Raw genomic sequence first — 14,747 nt, 5'->3', positions numbered from 1 at the left:
TATGGGCAACTACTTTTAAAATCACAACATAAACCTATGTGTGTTTTTTAGACTTGTAATAAAGTGTTTTGTGACGTGTGTTCTCTGTCTGCTAAACACTGTACCCTCTATAAATCAGATAATAGAAATAAGCAGTACATAGACAGACAGATAATATAATATAATATAATATAATATAATATAATATAATATAATATTATGCAAGTGCAGTGGAGATGCAGTTATCACGACCAACCACTAGATGGCGGCAGACAGACGTCATCAATGTAGTGAGGATAGGCGTGGTCACTGCACACTTCACTTCCCCCCTCTCTTTACTGACATTTTTCCGTTCCAGTTGACGGGAAGCAGCTAACTGTCCTCGATTTGTTCTAAAAAGAAGGATTGCTTATTGTATTGACCGGATATCGGTGAGTTAAACGGAAAGATTAGTTCGTTTTGTTGTGTAGTTGTAGCTAATAGCCGTGGTTTAGCTAAACGCTGGGCCGTTTTGTTTTTCAAATGCGTAACGTTAGTGACGTTATCGACCCCAGACCCTATTTTGCTGTCTTCTAAGAGTTAACGTTAGCTAGCGTTATTGTTATATTACTTAGCATGCCGTTAATCGGGTTTACATTCAATATACCGTCTGCTCGACGTCTATCTTGGGAGCACCGAGTTAATGTTTTATGGTTTTACTGATATCCGACAACGCATTGCTCGTTATTGTGAATAGGTTTTCATAGTGAAACCGACCCGACTGCCCTGATTGTGGTTTGTTAAAAGGGGGAAGGAGCAGTGTGGTTCTCTGAAGCCTAATTGAGGGTTTGGCTTGAATGATTGACACAGACATGTGTCAGTTGTAGCCTGTGATTTAATAGTTGTGTATACACTACATACTCGACTGTATTTACACACTAAACAACCCCATCGATCTAATAATAAAATCAAAGTCTTGAGCTCATGGTACTCAAATATTTTCAAATTATTAATTGTTAATAGGCCTATTAGTGCATATTTTTATGGTGGTGCCATCAATGTAAAGCTGTTTTTAAGGTTAAACAAAGGACATAATGTTTGATACTGTTATAACACTGTTATTATCTCAGGATCCTTTAAACAGTGGTGCATGTTCTCTACAATATAGAAATAAACATACTTTAGTATCCTGCTTTCTTTTATATCAGTATATCAGTATATTGATATCTAAGAAAACATCATGCTGTCTTTGACCTGGTCTTGCTATATTTTATTTAGCTTCCAATCAGGATTCAAGATGTTTTACACGTGTGGACCCAATGAAGCCATGGTGGTGTCTGGTAAGATATTTGCTTGATTTATTTTGCCTGCATCTCATGGATTGATGACTATTTCTCATAATAACACAGACTTTTTAGAATAGTTGCATAATGAAACACTGATTATGAAATATTGTTAAAATCGTCCAGGAGGTCACTGTACTAGTCCTGTTGTAGGAAACATGTTAAGTTCACAGTGGACCAGTAAACTTGTGTCACGTGATTTAGTCATCACATGTCTTGTGATTAGATGATATTGAGCAACACTAGGAATAAAGAGTAAAATAGGAATTGTCCAGCTTGCTATAATAGTTAGCTGTAATGAATATATAGCATTACTCACACATTGTTGTAAAACATGGGTTGCAAGTTCAACTATGTCCTAGTGCTGAGAGGAATATACATGTTCATACAGATAAAGATTAGAACAAATGTAAAACAAAGATGGATATCAGCAAAAGGAGTATGCATGTGAAATCTTTTAGATGAGGAAGTAAAAATGTGTTACACGCTTCAAAGATTTAAAAAAGATATTCAAATCAACGATGATTAACAAATATAGAAGTGAGGCATGAATGTTAATGAATGGGAATTTGTTTTGTTTACTGTTTTACTTCTGCACATATGTGTGTTGATAAATATATAAATACAGAAATGAATGATAATACATTTTATAAGATTGATGATATCCTGAGGGATCTAAGAACCAAATAAGAATACAATAGAATGTAAAAACTGTAGGTGTGATACGCAAATGCTTCGACATACATCTTTTCAATCAGTATTTATTATAAAAGAGTTAAGACACTGCATGAAATAAGGTGACACTTTGTTTTTGGTCGTTTTGTTTTTTAGCCAATTATGTCATGTAAGTGATGTTATGTATTTATGTGATTGATTGAAACCAACTAAACTAAACTCTATGAGGAATAAGCTGTATGTTTTCTTTCCATCCAGGCTTTGGGCGTTCTCCTCCTCTAATGATTGCTGGAGGAAGAGTGTTTGTTCTCCCATGTATTCAGAAGATCCAGAGGTCAGTCTCGATTTCTTTCTTCTGTTTTAGGTATGAAATAACTGCCTGATTTAAGGTTAACAAACAAGGGAAATAAATGTTAATAGAAGGAAATGTTACTCATATCATACCTATTCTGAATGTTGTATCCATTACTGGGCTGCTCTTTGTTATAACATCTCCTCTTTGCCGCCCGGTCATCCTTTTTATTTTCTGCCCTTTCTTCTCAGAATCACGCTCAACACGCTGACTCTAAATGTGAAGAGTGACAAAGTCTACACCCGTCATGGGGTCCCTATCTCTGTCACTGGGATTGCACAGGTATGCTTTGAGAATTGGATGAATGAAATACCATTAGGCTTCTATTAAATGGAGTCGTAAAAGCTATGCATATTTGTTGAAAAAAAGTTATTAAAATCAGTTCTAGGTACCTAATTTAATACTTATTTTTTTGGCACTGACCGAATTTTCTCTAGTATCGAATATAGAAAAATGCCTCGTCATTCAATACCCAATTTCACTACCTAAGGAGTAAATCTCATCACTGTCAATGCCATTAAGTATGCAGCATGCTTCTACCAAGATCAAATAATGTTTGTGATTGGCTGTCTAACGTAGCACGTCGCAGAGGCAGGCAGGAAAAACTATGTTACACACAGAGACGGGGCTCACGTAGTAGGAGCAGATAAATAAATAAAGATTTGTGCTGCAATGTGTAATGTTGTAATTTATTTTTATTTTATTAAATTGGTATCAAAAAAAGTACTGTTTAGGAACCGGTATAAAAAGTTACGTGATCTGTACCTGTATCGAAAGTTTTTGAACAATACCCAGCCTTAATTAAAATATATTCACCATGTCAGCTATTTAAAATCAACATCTCTCTACAGAAGACTGTTGTACATACAGGCCCGATGCTCTCTGTATGATGATTGAAGGATTTACAGTATAAGTGGATGGGAACAAGTAGCTAGTGGGTGATTACTTTTTCAGGTGAAGATCCAGGGCCAGAACAAAGAGATGTTGGCCACTGCCTGTCAGATGTTTATGGGCAAGTCTGAGGCTGAGATTGCCAACATTGCACTAGAAACACTGGAGGGACACCAGAGAGCCATCATTGCCCATTTGACCGTGGAGGTTGGTGCACTGACCTTTGCTGACTTGCTTGACATTTTCTGCCAATAAAAGATTGCTAAGCCTAATGTTTTTGTTAGCTACTATGTGAACGCCTATATACAACTAGTATGAATAACTCTCTATTTGTGTACAGGAGATCTACCAGGACCGTAAGAAGTTCTCCGAGCAGGTCTTTAAGGTAGCCTCCTCTGACCTGGTCAACATGGGAATTGGTGTCGTCAGCTACACGCTCAAAGATGTTCATGATGATCAGGTACTTTAAGTTTGATTTAGTTCATTTTTTTGCCAGTTAATGACAAAAATCTTATGATCAAAACACCAGACACAAATACTGGATTAGCAGCAATGTGGAGTGTTGCTGTGAGCCTGAAACCTTTTTTTTCATATGAAAGCTTTTAGTTTAGTATGATATCCTCTGTTACAGTAATGCACTTGATTGATATTGACTCAACGTCTCTGATTCAAAAGTCCCTCAACTGCTCTTTACATTAGTAATTGATTAGGTCTAAGTGCTTTAGTGGTAATGACACAATCTCATGCACTACCTTCCATTTTACTGCTCCAGCTGTGTTGTCTTATAGTTGACTGTCTATCTCTCTCTCTCTCTCTCTCTCTCACTCTCTCTCACTCTCTCTCACAGGACTACCTTCACTCCCTGGGTAAAGCTAGAACTGCGCAGGTGCAGAAGGATGCCAGGATTGGAGAGGCTCAGTACAAACGAGATTCTGTCATGAGGGTAAAACAAGCTTCTTTCTTCATCCCTGTCATTCTTCCAATGTGCTCAAATGGGTAATCTGAAATGATAACAGTCCATCATTTGAAAAGAAATACCCAAATTTGTTGTTTTTGCTATATTATCTACACAGGAGGCCCACGCGATGCAGGAGAAGGTTTCAGCTCAGTACAAGAACGAGATTGAAATGGCAAAAGCCCAAAGAGACTATGAGCTGAAAAAGGCAGACTATGATGTTGAGGTCAACACCAAGAAGGCTCAGTCAGAAATGGCCTATCAGCTTCAGGTACACTTCATGGTCTGATCTTCTAGGGCAATGCTGTGAGGCCTTTAAATTTGCTGTGTTTTTGTTTTGCAGTCTGTTCAGCCTGCGCACACCTAGTTCAGGTTTGTTTTGGCTTGCTGGTCGACTTAGTATCAATTGGATGATTCAGATTTTAGACGTCAATACCTGATTACTTTTCAGTGATGAAAGGCTGAGTAGTGTTGGAATTTCCTTTTTTCCTCTGCTTGTTTCTAAAGGTTGCCAAGACTAAGCAGCGCATTGAGGAGGAGAAGATGCAGATTCAGGTGGTGGAGCGGACTCAGCAGATTTTACTGCAGGAGCAGGAGATTATTCGCAAGGAGAACGAGCTTGAGGCCAAAGTTAGGAAGCCTGCAGAAGCAGAGAAATACAGAATGGAGAGGCTGGCTGAGGCGCAGCGGTGAGCGCTAGACCCATTATACTGTTGTCTTGTATAGTACTGATGAGAGTTGATCATCTATAAAACACATAAAAACAGCACAGAGAAAGGACAAAGTTAAACAAAAATATACTTAAGACAGTTAAACAATTTTCAATCTCACTTTACTCCTGGCAGCCTGCAGCTTATCATGGAGGCCGAGGCTGAGGCCGAGTCCATCAAAGTGAGTCCTGCCGCATGTTTCCTTTTTAAAAAAAAACTCCCATCTCATTTCCACATTACCCTCCCTGTGTGTTCTAGATACTACATTTACCAATAACTATTATACTTCTAGTCTTTCTATTGTAATCCTAAATCTGTGTGTGTGTGTGTGTGTGTGTGTGTGTGTGTGTGTGTGTGTGTGTGTGTGTGTGTGTGTGTGTGTGTGTGTGTGTGTGTGTGTGTGTGTGTGTGTGTGTGTGTGTGTGTGTGTGTGTGTGTGTGTGTGTGTGTGTAGATGAAGGGCGACGCAGAGGCTTTTGCTGTGGAGGCTAAGGGCCGTGCAGAGGCAGAGCAGATGGCCAAGAAAGCTGAGGCCTTCGAGCAGTACAAAGATGGAGCCATGGTGGACATGCTGCTGGAGAAACTGCCACTGGTTAGTTTGACTCTCATGGATGGATGAATAGATGAAGATAAATGTTAGAGCTGTAAAATGAAAATACTGTGGGATTAACAAACCTTGGAAATTACGAGTGGTCATTTTACTCTAACAAAAGTTGCCACCTGTGTTTTTTTTTTAAATTACTCGGTAGACTTGCTGTTGCTGTCCTCATGCCAGTGGACCCTCAGTATTATTTTTATTTTATTAAATTATTATTATATTTCTCTTCTTCAAAGTTGGCTCTTATTCAGGGTTTCTGTGGGTTTCACCATGCACAATTTAAGACTTTTTAAAACCTTCATTCTTTTCCAGCCAAGTATCGCTAAACTTGCACTTTCCCATAGCTGAAGAATAAAAACTGTTTTCTGTCTACGGTACAATCTAAAAGAGACTCGCACAAATATCACCCTGTTAAATTAATGATTCCTCTGTTCTTTCTTGTCCTGCAGATGGCAGAGGAGATCAGCAGGCCACTTTTACAGGCTCAGAAGATCACCATGGTGTCCAGTGGCAACTCAGAGGTGGGAGTAGCCAAGCTTACTGGAGAAGTGCTAGATATAATGACCAGGCTGCCTGCTGCTGTGGAGAACCTCACCGGAGTCAGAATCTCTCAGGTAAGCTGGCATATGAGTGTAAAAGACCGATGTGAGATAGAACGACTGATGCATGTGTTTAAAACTCAAGTGGCTCTCGTTGACTTTGCAGGTTGGAGCAAAGCCCTCCCGTGTGAATTAAGAAGAGAGGGAGAGTAGAAGTAATCAAGAGAGGTATCATCAATATTCACAGTAGGAGTTCCACATCTCCTCCTTGTGCCTATAACCACTGTAATGACTGCAGCAACATAGTCTTCTCTGAGTGCATGTATGTTTCACTTGTGTCTCTTTTTCAGTGTTCCCATCCTTCTAATGGGACTTTTCATTGTGTTGCAAGACATACATTACATTACATTAATGAAGCTACCTGATTTTTTTTTTTTTAACCAGAGGAGACATAATCCTCTAAGTAGGAATTCCTGTCTGTTGTTGTTTTTGTACTTGATCTGAAGTATGCAAGTTTATTTTTTTTAACTTCTCTGCAAAAGGGACTTGGTCAATCGAGTTTTTACCCATTTAATATGGAAAATGGTTATGGCTGTAGTTCTTTTGTGCCTTTCACTTCCTTAAATGGTGTGGAGCTCCCTATTACAGCCCCACCTTATAGTTTTGTGGTGGCTGTATCTTAGCTGTTATTGTAGTTCTATAGAATATAGCTTCATGTTTATTTACTCTTTGTACAATTGTCAATTATTACACGTCCTTTTGTGATGACCGAGTTACTGGGCCCAAAATCATATCAGTAGGTTTCCTTTTGTGTTTTAAAAGGAAGGGGTTGATGTGAACAAGCTAAAATGGTTTCCCAAAACATTGACTTTATTATTGACTTTGCTCCCTAGATTTTGAACTGACTTATGGTATAGTATGCTTTTTTTTTTTATTTGGTGTTTTGATTTTCCATGACCAATCTGATTATCATAGATTTGACTTGATTTGGACTTTTCTCTAACAGTGAAAAGTTTTTCAACCATATGCATTTTGTTACCGCCAAGTGCCTGTTCAAAACTCAACAGTCAAGTCAAGTCGACGTCTTTACTTGGGCTGCATTCACACCAAATCAGGCGTTGCAGCGATTATCTCAGGGTTACGCGGCGATGTGGGAGTGTCCCTTCAATGGCCAATTTGCAATCTCATTGTGTTTTGTCTTACTGTGGGTAGGATTTGTGATGGGCCACTGCAGCGTGACACCAGGTTGCGTTTTTTTTCCAGCATCCTCTGTCCCCACCGCCGCTTCCTAAACGCACTACACACTAATTGGCCCCTTTTGATGCAACGTCTTTGGTGTAAATGCAGGCTTAAGCCTATTACACTGCTCTCGTCAGGGAATATTTCCTCATATCCTACACCATTGGCTATCACCAGAGATGGCCATAGATGCAAGCCAAAGTCAGTCTTCACTTGTTAGTTATTGCATTGTTGTTGCATGTCTGTACTTGACATATGTAGTTGCATAGCTTTAAAGTTGTATACTAGTCAAATATTTATCTATAGTGACAGTGATGTTCTAAGATAATGTAGACAATAAAATATAGTTTGATCACTGAAACATGTACTGTATTTTCCAATCAAATAACTTTACCTGAAGTTTCATTTCAGACCACATGGAGCAGACGAGCGATGAATCGATTGGCAAAAATTTAATCATCAACTATATTAATAATTCAACCATTCAAGAGAGTTTTCAAGAAACCAGTTTGAAATCATTGTGAATTGATCATCTTGTCATCTTTTAATGATAAAGCTTTTTTTTACTTTTTTAATTGACCGATTAATCCCTAATGAAAATTGACAGTCACAGCCCTAGAGTACATAGTGATTTATTTGAAAAGTTTAACTTTATTAAAACAGCTACAAAAATAGACAAGGAATAACAATGGCATCAAGGTAGCAAGCGTTCTACAGAGATACAGAAGACCCCAAATATAACAAAGAGTTTTCCATATATTAGTAAAGAAAATTACAATTCTGTCCTTAAAATATGTACATACTATTATGCTTAACCTCAAAGAAACAAAAGGACGAAATCAAACATCAAGGAGCGTCTAAGTACATACAGTATATATAAAAAATATGGGTTTAGTTGAACTACAGTGGATCAAAAATGACTCAAATGGCACAACGATTCAGTAAACATGTATAACTTGATAATTTTGATCATCTCAGGACTGATTTACAGTGCTATACAATCAGTAAGGTAGATAGGTTTGATTCTACCGCAGTCAGCTTAATGTACCAACATGGGATAATGTAGAGGTTAGTGTTGACAATCGCACAGGACTCCCAGAATTCCGTTTGAGTAATGCCTCAACTGTTTTAAGAGTACAGTAATGCATTTAGACGAGCGAAAATTAATGATTCAATGAATAATCACGTCTCAATACACTGAACAAAAGGTTGTCCTACATTTAAAATGAGATGAATTGATGGTGCCGTTCCATTATTTAAATTATATTTTACATCTCATGGTTAGGCAATGCCTTGTAGGGGGAGGATGTAACAAGGCAGACAGACAGTCCTGGACTTTGATCTCCCTTGGCAAAAGTGTGAAACCATTGCACATGAAATGCATTAGAATCCACATTGACAGGAATCATATCAGGCAGATATGAGAAGAGTTTCATCATGGCCAGGGATATGCATGTAGGATTTAAAGTGCAGCTGATTGTGGAATTTTACATCTATCCTTTGTGTCTGGGTCACAGCCAGGTACACAAAATTGCCAATTCACCTGAGCAGTCACATCTGAAGATGTCCCATTCTGCCCACTGCCCTGGCTGGCAGTATTGTCTCTCTGCTTGGTAAAGCCATTCCATTTTTTGGGTCACGTCTGCTTGGCAGCAGCACGCACTCCTCTTCTGTGCCGTTTCCTCAGGTTTGAGAAGTCTATCTGGCACCAGGGATACCGTTCGCTCTGTGGCTCAAAGATGGGGTTCAAAAACTGCTTGGACTTTCCGACTGCATATGGGGGGCGGGGTGTCGGGAAACAAACGTCATTGCAGAAAAGGGGCTGCTATTGTCTTGTCCACATCATTTCACATTAGTCCACAATAACTGAGTTACAGCTGCGGATCTGGGCCACTATGTAAGGTTTTGGGTTTGAGATAGAGGATTTTTAAAGGGTCAACAAACACGGTGAGACGACATATCACTTGTGTTCTAGAAAGCAATCAGTCATGTCTGAAAGTTAAAATCCTTTCATAGACTTTTAATAGGTCATCATTTTTTGCACTTCAGACGGGGCTGAAGTGTGAAGTAGTCTTACTGATTTAGACTGAATGTGCACAGTAGGTCATACATACTTTAAGTACTAAGACAATCCCTGTGTGTGGACTTTGATGTCTGAAAGATAGGTGTGCTGTTAAGAAAAGTTTGTGTGCCGTGTGCACCTCCACCCGTTACCCCCATGTAGCATTTGAAATGGATAAATGAAAGTTATGAAACTTAATAATTCATGTCTTAGCTTGCTATGGTCACTACTTGGAGTATTTTATGTTATTAAATCTCTGCAGCTTCCTGCGTCATTAACTTTACAGCACTTAATCACCAGTCACACAAACCCTGCTTGTATGTTAAAGTATCTGAGAAGAAAGAACATTCCTATGCAGACTGCACCCACCACCCACCACCCGTGAACTGTAGCTCCAACTGTTACCTGTCAAAGCTGGGGTTAGTTTTGCCTTTGTGGTTGGGGGTCTGATGTGGAAATGAACCGAACCAGCGGTGTCTCAGCCCCCTTCACCCGAGAAAAGTACAAATATAAAAGCAGGTAACCCTCTCTCCCTTCTCATCTGCCTCTGCTGTGCAGCCCCTCCACCACACCTTCGCACTGTAGCAAGGATGCATAAACGTACGAGACGGTTCCCCTCTTTAGCGTTGCCTTCGTCTTTGTTGCGTTTCTCTCTTTACACCATGTTCATGGCGTCCTCGGTAAGAAAGGAGTGAATGTCGTCAAAGGACGGGCGGAGCTTGCAGTCTCTGTACCAGCAGCTCAACATGAGCTCGTAGAGACCCTGAGGACACACAGCCGGCCTGCTCAGATACACCTGCAACAGAGAGGGAGATGGTGTATGGAGGTTGGGACCATTTGATTAAAGAGACCTTTTTTCCCATAAGATAAAGACAAACTATTATCGTGGTATTTTTTTAATTATCAACTAAGAACAGATCCTGAAAGACTGTTGTACCTGTCTGCCCTGGTCTCTAAAGAACTCCCCAGCGTTGTCGATGACTTGTTCATCTGTGAGGTTGGAGTACGGCTGCTCCTGACATACGCTCAGCATCTCCCACAGAGTGACCCCAAACGCCCACACATCACTGGCCGTGGTGAACTTACCCTGGGAGCACACAACCACGCAGATAGACACGGTCAATTTCAACATCATAACCTCCATCCGTATCAAAGTTATTATCCGCATCATTATTATCGAATGGCAAAATTAGGGATGACACATTTACTAGATTTCATCAAATCATCATTAATTTTTACAGATTTTATATTTGTGCTAAATATTTTTTTTTTTTTTTTTAATAGGAGCAGAGGGGTTAAACACATTTGGTTGGTGCATCAGATTCCCAATAAAGTGTATTTTTGATTATGGAAATGGCCTTCACACAGTTTATGTTTCAGTTCTGGATTTTTTAATTACCAAAAAATATATACAGTACATATTGTCAGTGTAAAACAATATTGTTGATTCTGATCAACAATATCCAAACATAACACACCATCAGATGCACAACCACTGACATTCCTGTAGTCTCACCATGAGTATACACTCCCAGGCCATCCAGCGTATCGGCAGCACAGCTCTGCCCTGGATCCTGTAGTAGTCTCCAGCATACAAGTTCCTGCTCATGCCAAAGTCCGCTATCTTGATGTGAAACTCACCGCCCTGATCCTCTCCACTCTCACCCCGCTCACCCCCGACCAGACAGTTACGCGTGGCCAGATCCCGGTGCACAAAGTTAAGGGAAGAGAGGAACTTCATGCCTGACGCAATCTGGCTGGCCATGGAGATGAGTGCTGGATAACTGGGGGGAAAAGTTGACAGATGGAGGCAATAATAAATATATTATTTTTTGTTATGTATATCTGTTTACACGTGCAAGTGACTGTGCACATTTCGGGTTTACCTGATGATTGGGGTGTTGTGTGTAGGCCCTGTTTTGTCCAGAAGCACTCTGTGGGACAGATACTGGTTCAAATCTCCACATTCCATGTACTCAGTGACCATACAGAGTGGATCACTGCTCACACACACTCCTAGCAGATGGATAATGTTCGGGTCCTTTAGGCGAGACAGGATTTTCACTTCTTTCAGGAAGTCGTTTCTACCAGGATGAGGAGGAAAAGGGAAAATGTATCAGAGAGATGAAGGGATATCGCAGAGTAAGGAGAAAGAGTTAAACATGCTGATTTGAGGCCAAATGTAAAAAAAAAATCAACACCCCTTGTTTGGAGCCCTGGGTGCGACGAGCACGAGCAGTGTGAACGCTGCAGTTCAATGAACACAGTCTGTCTGAGAGTCAGAAGCGGGAAAAAGCGCCACCAGTTGCACGCGGTTGGGCACAGTATGGCACAGCATCATGTTTTCTTAATTTTAAAGACCACCCTAGAGTGCACTTAATCAGGTTTTACTCCTCCCAGTCCTCCAGTGGTGTCAACCACATGTATGATGTTACAGACCTGGCATTTTTGGAGGCATCTGGGCGCAGGATCTTCACTGCAACCAGAAGAGGGCGACCTTTCCTCACATTAAAGGGAAATTCCAAGTTGGGAAGGTCTTGAGGGTTCTCGATTTCACACAGGTGCACCTTTCACCAAAGAAATGCAGATATTGTTAAAGCACCCAAACACCCCCCCCCCCACACACACACATACACAATTTTCCAGTCATTCTTCACCTCTCCAAACTGTCCCTCTCCTAGCTTCTCCTTGAAGATGAGACACTGGCGCGGCAGCTCCGGCAGTGGGGTGGCGTCGGCACCGGGGCTTGAGGAGGCCAAGGCGGGCACGGCGTAGGTGTTGTTACCGCTGACACCCTGCAGACTCACAATGTCTGCCTCAGCGTAATGAGGGACACTGGGAGGCAGTGGGGGAGACACGGGGGGAGACAGGGAGGGGTAAGGAGGGGAGCCAGGGTAGGGAGGAGGCTCCTCTTGACTTGGGGGGAAACCCTTCTCCATGTCCAAACCACAGGCTGAAGGGAGGAGGACGAGACAGACAGACAGGGTGGATGAAATGGAGAGATGAGAAGAACTGTATGATTAAAAACAGCTTTGTTTTATCTATACGGCGGTCTGTGAGAGAAAGAATCACATGCTATCACATATTAAGACAAGTTGTTATAAAAAGGGATAGTTTGGATTTGGGAAATCTCAACTGCCTGGACAACTGATCTGGCTTTCAGTGGTTATGCTATGTTTCCTGCTTAATTCCTGGATGACGATCATGTAGCAGGAATCCAAATCAGTAAAGTATTTAACTGATTCTTCTTCTCAGTTGTACTTTCAGTTCAAATTTAAAGAAAGGTCTAACAACTTAACATTCAACACGATCAGAGGCTCTGACAGCGTACATAAGTCAAAAGACTTGTGGGGAGTGTGGCCGAATAATAAGTTGGTGAACCTTTGTTAAAATGATAATGCAGATTAAAAAGGAAACTTCCCAACCCACTGCACACACTGCAATGAACAGGAACACTGCATTTTAATGTTACTGTTAAAATTGATGCTTTATTTATAAAAAAATATGAATTTGTTGATCAGGAAGTCAGGAGGGTCAGGAAGTAATTGTTTAAGTGCCAAACCTTTAACATGTACAGTATTTATTTTAAGTGATTTAATGAATTAATTCCTTATATAATGATTTATTTTATAGTAGTGCCTTTGTGATTCCACAGACTCACACGGCCAAGATTTGAGTGAAGCACACCATTGAACATATTAGAGACTACACATCAACAGCCATGCTAACAGCGTTGTGAGGCTGCACTTAGCCAAAGCTAATGTCAGTCTAGACCAATGTAGTAGACCAACAGCCGGGCAGTAACATTATCAGAGCCACGCTGGTTAAACAAAGGCATCGATGAGTTTGTCAGTCTTTGGGTAAGTTTGAAAATGTGTACAATCCCCAAATATTTTGGGAATTTCCCCAAATACCAAAATATCCCTTCAAACTAAGTTATTTTTGGGTAAATGAGAGTGACTAATTATGTGAGTAACAGGAGGGATGATTAGAGTCAAACACATGCAAAAGAGACCGATCATATCCCAGAAGCTTTTTTTTGTACGGTGACTGTGGGAGCCCTTCTAATGCCCCAGCCTAGGATAGATAGGTAGGTAGGTAGGTAGGTCCTGACTGTGTTGGCCCAGTCTGAGGTCTCTTACCCTGGGGCACATTGAGGCTCTTTTCCTGAGCCTGAGTGGTGCTGGGGACGACTAGGGACCTCAAGCCTTTTCTGTGATCTGACAGGAGCAGGTGATAGGCTGGGTTGTTTAACAGCAAGGCTGCGAGGGCACACACACAAACACGCATGGCACGAGGTGGGGTACACACGGGAAACATATGGATCATACAAAGTGGCACATGCCACAAAACAAACACACACACACACACACACACACACACACACACACACACACATACACACATACACACACAAAACAATAACAACAATTAGTATGGTACTGTTAGCCTATGGATTATAATACAAGGGAAGGAGGAGGGGTTGCACTGACACATGGAGCACTGAACAGATGAGCAAAGCAGGCAAACAGGCAAAGTTAACACAATTCTATCAAACACAACAAAAACCAGTGGATGAAATAATGATTCTGTTACTCATGTTATTTCAAACTCACACAGGCGCCTCGTAAAGACGGCATGCAGACCTCCTGTAGTGCAATGAAAGTGAAGGAATGCTTTTTCTCTCTTTACACCTCTTTTTTGCCTCCTTTTCTTTTTCTTCCCTTTTCTCAGAACAAAAGCTCCTTTGTGCTCCCCTCTGCACTCTGCATCTTCTTGGAGACACTCTTCCTTGCGGTGTGTTTGGAATACTTTTTGTTTGGTGTGGTGAAATACAATGTAATACCATTGTTTTCTAGATATGTATGCCACATTTCTTCCCCTGCTGGGTCCCATTTTCACATGAATTTGCTTATGGATACGATTAACAAGCATAGGTTGTGAAAGACACTCAAACCAGAGATGGGAAGTAACGAAGTACAAATACTTTGTTACTGTGGGCTACTTATGTGGATTTTTCTGATATTTTTATTTTAGGCCCCTACTTTACTATTTGTGGCAACCTTTTACTTTCTACTTCTTACATAAAAAAAAATTGGCTCGTTACTTTACCTTTGTACAATTGTGTTAATGTCGGAGAAAAGTTTGGACAAGCGTCTAACACCGCAAGCGGGCCTGCGTGCCACATGGAGAAAAAAGTAAGACAAAAGAAAAAGAGACTAGCTGTCCCCTAGCTGAAGATAATCAATTGAGATTGTGTGGCGTCTTTGAGAACTATAGCTAAGTCAAGTTATGTTGTCAGTTCATTTCAGGCTGTTGTTGTGGTCTAGATCAGGGGTCTTCAACATTTTCCAGGCCAAGGACCCCCAAACTGATGGCGAGATGGAGCGGGGACCCCCTAATTATATATATTGTGTGCATTGAT

At 40.7% G+C, this 14,747-nt stretch overlaps 2 protein-coding genes across 9 annotated transcripts in view; one reads left to right on the top strand and one right to left on the bottom strand.

The window, feature by feature from the left end:
- Positions 1-276: 276 nt before the first annotated feature.
- The window catches only part of flot1b (flotillin 1b), a 19,992-nt gene continuing 5,521 nt past the window's right edge, over positions 277-14,747 (top strand). Inside the window, exons 1-13 of one of the 3 annotated variants that reach the window (XR_004656991.1) lie at positions 277-410; positions 1,237-1,298; positions 2,235-2,310; positions 2,520-2,610; positions 3,283-3,426; positions 3,560-3,679; positions 4,067-4,162; positions 4,293-4,445; positions 4,682-4,863; positions 5,020-5,065; positions 5,339-5,476; positions 5,932-6,096; positions 6,188-6,849. Coding sequence is in view for 2 of the 3 variants with exons in the window: in XM_034874266.1 (XP_034730157.1) it covers positions 1,256-1,298; positions 2,235-2,310; positions 2,520-2,610; positions 3,283-3,426; positions 3,560-3,679; positions 4,067-4,162; positions 4,293-4,445; positions 4,682-4,863; positions 5,020-5,065; positions 5,339-5,476; positions 5,932-6,096; positions 6,188-6,217 (1,284 nt within the window). In the remaining variant the exon portion in view is untranslated. Of the gene's footprint in view, positions 411-1,236; positions 1,299-2,234; positions 2,311-2,519; positions 2,611-3,282; positions 3,427-3,559; positions 3,680-4,066; positions 4,163-4,292; positions 4,446-4,681; positions 4,864-5,019; positions 5,066-5,338; positions 5,477-5,931; positions 6,097-6,187; positions 7,622-14,747 lie in introns of those variants that run through there. The other 2 variants (XM_034874266.1, XM_034874268.1) reach the window with 2 other exon arrangements.
- ddr1 (discoidin domain receptor tyrosine kinase 1) overlaps positions 7,875-14,747 on the bottom strand; it is a 38,195-nt gene continuing 31,322 nt past the window's right edge. For 4 of the 6 annotated variants that reach the window (XM_034874125.1, XM_034874127.1, XM_034874128.1 and 1 more), the window contains 7 exons: positions 13,465-13,584; positions 11,980-12,275; positions 11,762-11,889; positions 11,209-11,406; positions 10,839-11,106; positions 10,260-10,409; positions 7,875-10,118 (listed from right to left, as the gene is read on the bottom strand). In XM_034874125.1, the coding sequence (XP_034730016.1) occupies positions 9,978-10,118; positions 10,260-10,409; positions 10,839-11,106; positions 11,209-11,406; positions 11,762-11,889; positions 11,980-12,275; positions 13,465-13,584 (1,301 nt within the window). In that variant the 3' untranslated portion in view covers positions 7,875-9,977. The remainder of the gene's footprint in view (positions 10,119-10,259; positions 10,410-10,838; positions 11,107-11,208; positions 11,407-11,761; positions 11,890-11,979; positions 12,276-13,464; positions 13,585-14,747) is intronic. The other 2 variants (XM_034874126.1, XM_034874129.1) reach the window with 2 other exon arrangements.

This window comes from Etheostoma cragini, chromosome 6 (genome assembly GCF_013103735.1).
Source record: "Etheostoma cragini isolate CJK2018 chromosome 6, CSU_Ecrag_1.0, whole genome shotgun sequence".
In the NCBI taxonomy this organism is placed as follows: Eukaryota; Metazoa; Chordata; class Actinopteri; order Perciformes; family Percidae; genus Etheostoma; species Etheostoma cragini.
The sequence above is the reverse complement of the archived record's forward strand: the minus strand, read 5'-3'. Positions and strand labels throughout refer to the sequence as shown.